At 41.2% G+C, this 12,355-nt stretch overlaps 1 protein-coding gene across 1 annotated transcript in view; it reads left to right on the forward strand.

The window, feature by feature from the left end:
- ENPEP (glutamyl aminopeptidase) overlaps positions 1–12,355 on the forward strand; it is a 50,927-nt gene that overhangs the window by 21,252 nt on the left and 17,320 nt on the right. Inside the window, exons 6-9 of the mRNA XM_024106849.3 lie at positions 26–139; positions 2,302–2,436; positions 7,820–7,885; positions 11,022–11,087. Of these exons, the coding sequence (XP_023962617.2) occupies positions 26–139; positions 2,302–2,436; positions 7,820–7,885; positions 11,022–11,087 (381 nt within the window). The remainder of the gene's footprint in view (positions 1–25; positions 140–2,301; positions 2,437–7,819; positions 7,886–11,021; positions 11,088–12,355) is intronic.

Genomic DNA, 12,355 nt, shown 5'->3' on the forward strand with positions numbered 1-12,355 from the left:
TCATATTTAATGCTTACAATTATAGTGGTTTGGAAACATTGTGACCATGGACTGGTGGGACGACTTGTGGCTAAATGAAGGATTTGCCAGTTACTTTGAGTTCCTAGGAGTAAATGCTGCAGAAACTAATTGGCAAATGGTAATTATTTCTACACTATGTTTTTTATTTTGGAATAAAATGAAAATAAGAATCATGTCACAGACACTGAAAACAAGGACACATAGTGGATACACATACACTTAATTATTGTGGCATGCAGATATATAGAGAAAGGAGATACCTGAACAAATTGACTTGTGTGGTTGTATACCACAGATCTCTATTGGTTGGACTGTGAAAAGACTTGCTGGGTTTCTAAATTGTCCTGCTAACTGGGTTTTGGTCTGAAGCCAGTCTATAAGACTTGCAAAGTTCTGCTCACCTGAGGAGAGTAATGTTTTGATGAGTAAATTATTAGCTTATCATAGTAAAGAATCATAAGTGGATTCTGAGCCTGGTCATGGCGATTTTGCGAAGTGGCTATAAGTCCTACTCCTGAAAGATGGAGATGGAGAGTCTCCTTTTATTGATTCAGAAGAGCTGAAGAGTGTGTGTGTGGGGGAGTGGAGTGGGGTGGGGTGTTACAGAACCACAATCCAATCTGGAATGTGAATCCCTTTGAAGTCTGGTGGATTGGTAAATGCAAGTTTAGGATGAATTTATTCAGATCCAAAACTGTCTCTACAGCTTTGGTTCAGTGGGGGGAAAAAAATCAGTTCTCCAGCTCCTGCAAGTGTTTTAAGCACTATGACATAGAACCATGCTCAGAGCAGGTCTAATCAAAATAATGCTTAAAACAGTAGTGACTGCAGGTGGCCTATCTATCCTAAAGCTCCCAACATTGCTAACAGTGAAGCTGAACTAATTAGTTTACTTTCTGATTCTGCAAGTGTAACCCACACACCTCCTGGGTGTGGTGTTCTTCCCATCTAGTGGCACCGAGACCACGAGAGAGAGAGATATTAATGAGTTTGCTCTGCAGCCTTAGCTAACAGCCAGTTGGCTCATGCACTACGCTCCAGAGGTCCCAGGTTCAATCTTGCCCAACGATGACAACCGGGGTCTGTTGGCGTTACAAGTATGTAACCCACACACCTCCTGGGTGCGGTCTTCTGTCCCATCTAGTGGCACTGAGACTACTTAAAGAGAGATTAATGAGTTTGCTCTGCAGCCTTAGCTAACAGACTGTTGGCTTTTGGCTCATGCACGAAGCTCTAGAGGTCCCACGTTTGATCCTGCCCATCAATGATCAGGGTCTGTCAGCATTACACAAGAAAAGGAAAGCAGGTGCTTATTTTACACACTGGGGATTAATAACTGCTTGTATGAATTAGGTGATTTTGTCGTCTCCCAAAAACAGATGCCATGGCCCATATCTCCCAAATTAGTATGAGACTCTACCTACCATATGCATTCCTACTTTTATTTGTATATAGAGGGGGTGCTTTAGTTTGTTAAATTTTTATTACATTAAATCCTTTATAGCAAAATAAAGATCACTGGTCCATTTACTTTAGCAGTGACCAGAGCATATCTGATACTCTAAAGCAAAGCCAAAAAATATTCATTTGTGCAATGCTGTGCTGTACGTGGTGAGGGGGGGGGGGGTGAAGAGATCCTTTCTTACCCTGGATTTATCTCTTTACAACCTGAAATATGAAATTCCATTACTCTTACTTTAACATACATAACTATATATTATTGATCATGAAGTTATGTAGCCCCTTTTTAAATCTAGACACACTATTTAACAAAGGCATAGAGCTGTATATCAGTGAATGGTATAACAGAAAGTTATGTAAAACTTTAGTCTCACTCATCTATTAATCAGGAATTAAACCAATATGGATCACAGGTTACTGGATCTGACAAAGGAAAAGAAAAAAAACAGGGACAGTTCCTGAAGAAACCCTATGTACTCCTCAACCTGACTTCTATATAGCCATCTGTGTTATGTCTCAAAGCTGAAATTGGTAATAGTCTCCTTTTTTTGCCTTGCTGAGCTTTTTGTGTTGTGAGACGCACATGTTCAAACAGGATTCTGTAAGAGGTAATTTATCATAACAGAGGAAAAAGGTCCCCATCTTAGAAATACAGTGCTATTGCACAAGTCGTTCTGTTGAGGTGGTGAAATTTCATTCTGCATGCCTCCTCCATCCACATCCCCATATACCAAAGGCAGATCTGAAGCTTCCATTTAAAGTTATCAACTATGTTCTTTGAGTAAGAATTACAGTCCTGGTTTTGTTTCTGTTTACCAGCTTGATCAGGTGTTAATTGATGACGTGCTGCCTGTGATGAAGGACGACTCCTTGTTGTCTTCTCACCCTATTGTGGTCAGTGTGTCATCTCCAGCTGAAATAACATCTGTATTTGATGGCATATCATACAGCAAGGTAGGAGAGGCCTCGCATTATAATCTTAACTATGACAAAGGGGGTTTAAGGAGGAGACAAAAAACAATGGAGATCACAGACAATTAGCCTTTTTCTGAAAAGTTCCCCACCCTTGCTAACACCATGACAGGTTTCAGAGGGGTAGCCATGTTAGTCTGTATCAGCAAAAACAATGAGGAGTCCTTGTGGAACCTTAGAGACTAACAAATTTATTTGGGCATAACCTTTTGTCGTCTAAAACCCACTTCATCAGATGCATGGAGTAAAAAATACAATAAGCAGGTATAAATATACAGCACATGAAAAGATAAGAGTGCCTTACCAAGTGTGGGGTCAGTGCTAACGAGGCCAATTCAGTCATGGTGAATGTGGCCCATTCTCAATAGTTGACAAGAAGGTGTAAGTACCAGAGGGAAAATTATTTTTTGTAGTGATCCAGCCACTCCCAGTCTTTATTCAAGCTTAATTTGATGGTGTCAAGTTTGCAAATTAATTCTGGTTCTGCAGTTTCTCGTTGGAGTCTGTTTTTGAAGTTTTTTTGTTGAAGATTGGCCACTTTTCAGTCTGTAATTGAGTGTCCAGGGAGATTGAAGTGCTCTCCTACTGGTTTTTGAATGTTACAATTCTTGATGTCTGATTTGTTTCCATTTATTCTTTTGCATAGAGTCTGTCTGGTTTGGCCAATGTACATGATAGAAGGGCATTGCTGGCACATGATGGCATATATCACATTGGTAGATGTGCAGGTGAACAAGCCCCTGATGGTGTGGCTGATGTGATTAGGTCCTATGATGGTGTCCCTTGAATAGATATGCGGACAGAGTTGGCAATGGGGTTTGTTGCAGGGATGGGTTCCTGGGTTAGTGTTTCTGTTGTGTGGTGTGTAGTTGCTGGTGAGTATTTGCTTCAAGTTGTGGGGCTGTCTGTAAGCAAGGACTGGCCTATCTCCCAAGGTCTGTAGGAGAGCACTTTAATCTCTCTGGACACTCAATAACTGACTTTAAAGTGGCCATTCTTCAACAACATCAAAAGTCAAAAACAGATTTCAATGAGAAACTGCAGAACTGGAATTAATTTGCAAACTTGACACCATCAAATTAGGCCTGAATAAAGACTGGGAGTGGCTGGGTCACCACAAAAAATAATTTTCCCTCTGTTGATACTCACTCCTTCTTGTCAACTGTTGGGAATGGGCCACATCCACCCTAATTGAATTGGCCTCATTAGCACTGCGCCCCCACTTGGTAAGGCAACTCCCATCTTTTCATGTGCCGTATATTTATACCTGCTTACTGTATTTTTCAGTCCATGCATCTGATGAAGTGGGTTATAGCCCATGAAAGCTTATGCCCAAATAAATGTGTTAGTCTCCAAGGTCCCACAAGGACTCCTCGTTCTTACTAACACTGTTTCAGGTTACAGCAACTGCAAGAACAATAGTTTAGCCAGGCCTCCAGGCAGACATCAGTGTTCTGACCACTGTGCCACCTAAATCTGCTCACAGCACATGTAGAAATGTGGGGATTAAAATCTTAGCAGCCTCTGGCACCTTGTCCACCCTACAGTTCCCATTGTCAATGATGGAATTACCCTAGTGCGAGCATCTAATCGACCTAGTGGTGGTAAGAATGGCAGCAGCAAGCCGCTCATCTAAGCTAGGGTACCTAATATTGCTCAAACAGTGTTAATGACAGTGGGGAACTTTTTAGACAGGGCCACTGCTTTTAGTGGGAGTACTTGTAGGAGCAAGGCAAGGATTTGATCCAGTGGCTTGTTACGGCAAAATATTCCTGCCATTTCCTCTTTTTAGTATACTTAAACCATTTAGGTTAACAGCTTATTGTACAACTCTACAGCTCTTTCCTATTTGATGGTATAGATAAGGTTTCCTCTAATCATTCAAATTCTCCGTTGCACACTACACTCCAAAAGAGCAGTTATTTAAAGAATTCAGAGATTCCCAATGATTAATCGCATTCAAGAATCTGATTTCACAAAAAATTTAGTAGGTTTAAGATTTTAAGTTGAATTCCTTAAATCCATAGTGAACAAACTATAGACTGTGCTTTTGTATCTTTCCTTCAGAACCCTGTATGTAGAAATTCTAACATAGTGTCTGCTAATGTTACATCCAGCCTATTCTTTCTCTCAAGGCTTCCATTATTATTCTAAGCAAAAATGTATCTTTCACTGATTTTAGCCTCCGCTATGTCTAGAACAAAATCCTTTTGAGTGTTAGGTATCTCTTTTTATTAGCTAGCCCTACACCTGAGTAGGCTATTTCTTTTACAGTCCCCGCCCCGCCCCCCCCCCCCCCCCACCGTCCCCAATTGTCAGTATTTATTGCACCATAAATATCCAGTAGCCAAACCATAAATCATTAAGTAAATTGCCATTCTAGCAGCCCTGAAGGTCTCGGTCAAACCAACAATAGCCAAGATATGTAGAGTAAAATCAGACACACTGGACCCAAAGCTGATTTAAGTTTCACCAATGCAGTGAGTAAGAGACACCTTCTTGTTTTCTACAACTTTTAAAAAGGTACCCAGATGGTACTATACTGTATAAGAAACTGGATAGAAAACTCCCATCTTTAATTCACCCTCCCCTTTGTGCTTACATAGTAACCACAAAACTGAATATTCTAAGATAAACCACTGTTCTGGAGACACCTGCAATGTTTGGGCATATATTTTAAATATTAAAACGAAGAAAACCTCTTATGAAATTGTATGACAGCTGACAATGAACACGCAATTTGGAACTCAACGTCAACTTAATCAGAACATGTAAAAATGTTTATACAGTCTAAAGATGCAATGAATTTTTTAGGGTCTATGGAGTCATCACAGCACACTCTGTAATTACATACCTGGTCAGTATCTGATTGATAGGGCACAACATAGGTAGAAAAGTCAAGTTAGGTAAAATGCAGTTTTGTTGTAGCCGTGTCAGTTCCAGGGTATCAGAAAGAGAAGGTGGGTGAGGTAATATCTTTTACTGGACAAACTCCTGTTGGTGAGAGACATAGGATCGGATTCTGTGGGTGCTCTGGGTCTCAAGCATCCACCGAAAAAAAAAAAATAGGGAGTGCTCAGCACCCGCAAGACTGGATTAATCTTGTGTGCCCCGGCGCCAGGTCCATGGCCCTGCCCCTTGCTCCGCCCCAAGGCCCCACCCCCACTCACATGGGGGAGAGGGAGCGGAGGGGAGCACCCACTGGCAAAAACAAAAAGCTCTTCTTCAGGTCATATTTATGTGTTCTGATTAAATGGACATTGAGTTCCAAATGGTGCGTTGTCACCTGTCACACGCTTTCATAAGAGGCTTTCTTCATTATTTTGAGTGTCACCTGAAAGGAAGCAAACTAATCTTATCAGAGATTTATCTACAGACAATAAGAATACTCCAAGTTAAATCCACAAAGTGAGGGTACTCAGATTCAAGATAAATTATATCCCTGGCTCCCGAAGAAGAGCTTTATGGAAGCTCAAAAGCTTGTCTCTCTCACCAACAGAAGTTGGTCCAATAAAAGATATTATCTCACCAACTTGTCTCTAAGTTAGGTAAAAGACAGTTTGACCATATAATAGAGCTGGTATTAGTGATTCCACAGTTAAAGTTGTTTTGAGATTTGCACTTGAATTATTACACTCCATTTCTCTCAGTTAAATTTAACAGTTTAATGCATTGTCTTCAGATAACAATTGAATTTTCCATAATATTTTTAGCTCGAATATTGATAATTTTTTTTCAGAGGAAATAAGTTCTTTTTGAAGTGGTCTTGAGAGTCTCAGCATTTCTGAACCCTGTGGCTAACGAACTATAGGCACCAAAACTTCCAAATTTACACACGTGTAACCTCACAATATCTCTGGCATAGGCTAGCAATTCTAAGAATATGCTCCTAGCAAGTATGTTTACAAAAAATAAAATAGGGCAAGCTACTCAGCTGGTATAAATCAGTGTCAATTTATTGACTTCAGCTGAGCTATTCCAATTTACACCAAATGACGATCTGGCCCAAATAAGAGAGAAGTTGTGCAAACAACTGGGTTTATATAACTTGTGTTCTTCTCCATCGTCACAACCTCAAGGGGATAACAAAAGGCAATCAGGAGTGTTGTGAGGATCAGAAACACTGTTCTACATTGTTTATAAAAGTGACCTTATAGTCTGTATAATTAATCAGTTCTGAAGCTTGTCAACCTCTCCAATTTTTATAACAAAGCTGTTTTTGCATTGGAAAAGAGACACCTGCTGGCCAGTTTAAGAACTGTGATAATTAATTGGAAAAGAGAGTCTCCAAATTAAGGGCTTGTCTATTGCTGTTTGAAACCACTGCTCTACATCAAAGCATGCTATGGAACGTTTAGTGTATGGTAGCACATCCACGCGGTCAGTCAGCGTGCAGCAGACTAGTGCACTGTATATTCATACCCTGCCTTGCTGCGCTCTAAGTCTTAGTGTAGACAAGTCCTAACTATTGCATAAAAGTCTACTCAACCACTCCAGTGACACACTGACGTGTCCAAATTTTCATCCCTAATAATATAAAGAATGGAGTCAAGGCTTACTGAGGACTGACATAAGTGCCTAATTTCATGGGACAGTGAGTTTTGTTTTGTTTTTAACCAGTTCAAAACATTTTTTCAACTATCCTTTTTTTCTGCCAGGGAAATAAAATTTAATAACCTTGAAGTTGTAGGTTGGGTTTTGCTTATTTTCCTTTCCTTCTTTTTGTGGCTATCCCATTTTATCTCTTCCACCTTGGGTGACCAGATGTCCCATTCTTAAAGGGGCAGTCCTGTTTTTTGGGACCTTTTCTTATATAGGTGCCTATTACCCCCCCCCCCCCCCCGTCCCATTTTTTCCACAGTTGCTATCTGGTCACCCTACTTCCACCTGTCTATTATTTTCTCTGTCCATTTTTATTTCTCTTCTTCTACCTTGGTGTCTTCCTCCACCCTCTTCCTTTCCCAAGGCCCCTATCACACTTTGTCTCTTCCTGACCCCCCAGGAGTAAGTGTCACAGAGCCTGTCAATCTGCTTCAGATGCTGGTATTTTTATTCCAAGTCAGCATCCCAGCATAATTTAAGCCTTGAGTAGAGTCATTGTACAATCTAAAACTGCAGATTTACAGCATTTTAAAGGCTCCTAAGCTCTTAGTCAAAGTCTCATAACAGGATCTGAAATCATGGCAGGAGTGAGTGAGTGAGTGAGAGAATGGTCTGCAGAAATAAGGAACTAAATTTTTATCCATATAGATTACTTCTATTTTTGGTAGATGGAATATTCACTCTAGTGAAGTCTTTTAAAGTAATAAGAATCTAGTTTTAAAAAGGTGTGAAATGACCTTATTCCCTTTCTTTTTGTATGTAGGGAGCATCAATTCTCAGAATGCTTCAAGATTGGATTACACCAGCAAAGTTTCAAAAAGGATGTCGGGTATGAACTACAGTAAAACGTGCCAGAAAAAAATAAACCACATGTGGGAAAGGGAAAGATTTTACTCAGAAAAGTGAATGTGATACATTCAGGGCTGGCTCCAGGCACCAGCTTAGCAAGCAGGTGCTTGGGGCGGCCACTCCAGAGGCGGGTGGCATATCCAGCTATTCGGCAGCAATTCTGCGGAGGGTCCCTCACTCCGGCTCGGAGCGAAGGACCTCCCACTGAAGTGCCGCAGATCGCAATCGCGGCTTTGGGGGGGGGGGCTGTTTGGGGCGGAAAAAATCCTGAAGCCGGCCCTGGATACATTCGCTTTGTGTGTCCTCATTACAATTTTAGATAACTATTTATGTACTAAAACATTCACTCCTAACAACATTTCTATACTAACATTTACTCCAATTAATCTAAATTTTATTTTTTGCAGGATGTAGATACACTAGCTCCTTCAACCACATCTGAAAAAGCTGTGTAGACAATAAAAGCTAGGTTACCCAAATTCCCAGCATGATGGTACAGTTTTGTAATGATATAGAAATTATGGAACCTTTTGCAATGGGAATAGGTAGCAATGTTAAGTGGAAATTAATTCTCACAATGAGTTGGAATTTGAACTGAAGGGTTGTATGTGTGTTTGAAGGCCAGCCAGTGATGACCCTAGGCACATGATATCTAACAATACCCTCTTGATTCCTCCTTAATACTCTATCCCCATGCTCTTATCTGTGTTAACTAGAACCTAGTCACCCAGCTACCAAAGCACTCCTGCATCTTCCTACCACCAAGGACCTCCAGACCATTCAGTTGTGCTATGCCGTTTACAGAAATCGACCTGAAAGCTTTACAAATCTTGATTCACTTGGCACCTGCAAAAATTTGAAGCTGGTCCTGAGGCCACTACAGACAAACTCCTCTTTCAGAGCAATTAGGGAAGCCAAAACTGGAAAACAGAGTTACTCCACATTTGTCAATCCCAATGCACGGTGCTAATTTGCCCTGGGGGGGAAAAAAAGCCCTCTTTTACTTTACCCCTACCAAGAAGCTAGGATACATGGTTAGGATACATGCCAACTACCATACACACAAAAGAGAAAATTGGAGAACTTGGAGTCTTCTCCAAAAATAGAGGCCATAACTGTTGTGCTCTGAAATCTTTAAATAATTAATCATGATGCCTTTGTTTCCTGGGTTATTAAATATGTTCTTATCCTCACCCCCCACAAAACAACACACCTCCTCCTCTTCCCTCCAAGATCTCTGAGTTGCTACACTGGCATTTTTCAAGAAATCTCTCACCATTGAGCTAGTCCTCAAAGTGAATCTTCAGAATATGGTGATAGAGATGCCTGAGCCCTGTTTACACTGGTGCTCTCATCACTGCTCCCGAGCTAGAATTGACAGGGCTAAGATATGGAGGGGCTGGGAGAACATCCTAGCTGGCCAGCTGACTGATTATATTGAAACCACAGCAAAAACATTTCCATACAATCAGCAAGGACAGTCCTACAAGACAGGAATATTCAGTCACACTCCACATTATAGGCACAAGCTGCCGTGATAAATACTTCCTGCTTACCCACATCCCTATAAAAGCACAGAAATAGCTGTGGTGGAGATTGAAACAAACAGCACCACCTACCTAACATTCTGTAGGCAGAAAATATCACGTACTACTTGACGTGTCACAGTCTCAGAGTAGCACTGAACTGGGGGATAACATGTTCTAGCATTCAATATTTAAGTAGAACAGGAAATCATTAAATAGCTAATTATTAGTTATCAGTTAAGCCTTTAAGAAGATTCTGATCACAGAATGCAGTTATCCAAGTTATCATAGTTCAACTTTGATTTCCACTTTTAGACATTCCTAAAATAACTCTTTTTGTGACCTATTTAATAAGCCAGAAATGTACAATACAACTACATTTTGTCCACTCAAGTAAACAACAAAGAAAAAAAGTCAAGGGCCCTCTCCAAGGATTAATACATTGCACATTAATGTATCATGTTGGAAAATACTGACTCCCCATCTTAAGAATAGGCCTGTCCTTTGGGAAGTACTGAAATGTTTTTGGATTAATATGGTTCCATTTGATTTATTGAAGGCACATAAGACTGGGATGATGGGGAAACTTTATTCCACCCTTTCAAATGTCTCATCAATGAGCAGCTATGTTTTTGCTGATTCCGTTTGTTTTTAAATTGAGACATATAAATTAATAAAACTTTTATAAAAAACAATGGACCCAATTTAGCTTCCAGAAGGAAGAAGAGGCTGGTTCTCTTATGGACAGTGTATAAATTAAAATCACACTTCATCCTGGCTGACATTAAGATCTTTCATGCCCCCCAAATTTTCACTAGGAAATGGTGTTTGTAAGTCATATGGACTAATATTTTGACACTTATAATTCAGTGTGCAATAATTTCTCAATGTTTCTGGCTTTCTCAAAGCTCCCAACCTGCATTTATACAGGGAGGAGTTGGGATATTTCTGAGCCTTGGTCTACACTGGGGGGGCTGGGGGGGGTGGGAATCAATGTAAGTTATGCAACTTCAGCTATGTGAATAACGTAGCTGAAGTCGACGTACTTAGATCGACTTACCGTGGTGTCTTCATTAGAGGCGATAAAAATCGATCCCCGCTGATCCAGCTGGTAGTGTAGACATACCCGGAGATCTCCTTTTTAGAACAACCTGTGGACCCTGCATTTGGCAAGTGTTTCCACTTTTCTTCTGTGCAGAAAGCAGTGAAATAAACAAATGTACATCTCTCTCAAAGCCAGGGTCGGCTCCAGGCACCAGCTTAACAAGCAGGTGCTTGGGGCGGCCAAGGGAGAGGGGCAGCACCTGTGGCAATTCGGGGGCGGCAGGTCCCTCACTCCCTCTAGGAGCGAAGGACCTGCTGCTGAACTGCCGCCGCCGATCACGGCTTTTTTGTTGTTGTTGTTGCTTGGGGCGGCAGAAATGCTGGAGCCGGCCCTGCTCAAAGCCTTTGCTGGTTAAGAATAACACCACTCTTAGGAAGGTATTCCGCATATTAGTACTACAGATAACATTACAATATGTGCATTGTTTTGACAGGTGAGGAAGGACGTGCAAATATTTAAAACATTTTCTTCTCTTTTTTTCCTAGGAGTACCTAAAGAACTACCAATTCCAGAATGCAAAGACAGATGATTTCTGGGAATCCCTGGCACTGGTACGGTCTGTAACAATTAACACCCTTGCTATTAAAAGTTTCTGTACTCATCCTACAGAGCAGGGTTTCCCAAACTTTTTCATATTGTGAACCTCATTAGTAGAGAGATCATATCCCAGGCAGCCTCCTCCAGCCCAGAAAACTCCAAATCTCATCCCTCTAGTAAATACAATACTCATTTTTTGCATGGGAAAATTGCTTAGGTGTGGGTTGGAACTGGAAGCAAGTGAGGGGGAACTGACAACGCAAAGCAATCCACATACACAAGAAATTTCAACCCTTCCAACCTATCCATCTGCCCACATCAGTCTCACTTAAATGTACGTACACACACACACACACACACACACTCCCCTAACATGATTCTTTCTATAGTAGGATTTTTTATAGCGCTCATCACAACAGTATCTAAGCCAGTGGCTCTCAACCTTTCCAGACTACTGTACCCCTTTCAGGAGTCTGATGTGTCTTGCATACCCCCAAATTTTCATCTCACTTAAAAACTGCTTGCTTACAAAAATCAGACATAAAAATACAAAAGTATCACAGCAGACTATCACTGAAAAATTGCTTACCTTTCTCATTTTTACCATATAATTATAAATCAATTGGACTATAAATATTGTACTTACATTTCAGTGTATAGTATATAGAGCAGTATAAACAAGTCACTGTCTGTTTGAAATTTTAGTTTGTACTGATTTCGCTAGTTCTTTTTATGTAGCCTGTTGTAAAACTAGGCAAATATGAATTGATGTACCCCCTGGAAGACCTCTGCATACTCCCAAGGGCATGTATACCCCTGGTTAAGAACCACTGATCTAAGCACTTAGTATGACTGCCAGTTTAACTACCCTGGATCCCTACTGCTCTCTCGTTTCCCACCAGACCTTGTTTCCTTCCTTCTCCCCAGGTTCTGGCTCTTTCCTCCCACGCTGCTCCCCAGTTGCCTCCTGAGGCCCAACTGTTTTCTGCCTCCCCAAGTTCCCAGCTGCTTACTTGGACACCATATGCCTTCCTCTCCCCCTCCAGGTTCCTGACAGCCATTTTGCCCAAGTTCTACATTAGTGTCTCATCCTGCCCTCCTCCTAGTCCCAGGCTCTTGCTTGCCCAGCCTGGCTCTCTCCTTGTTCTCTTCTCCCTCTCTGCTGCTCACAGTACCTTCTGGCCCTGGAGAACACCTTAAACCTGGCTCCTTTCCATCCAGCACATGGTGGGTTGGAGGGGCACTGGTTAAGTCCCATGGCCTCAATCTGAGAGGCAGCTAC

This window comes from Chrysemys picta, chromosome 5 (genome assembly GCF_011386835.1).
Source record: "Chrysemys picta bellii isolate R12L10 chromosome 5, ASM1138683v2, whole genome shotgun sequence".
Classification (NCBI taxonomy): domain Eukaryota; kingdom Metazoa; phylum Chordata; order Testudines; family Emydidae; genus Chrysemys; species Chrysemys picta.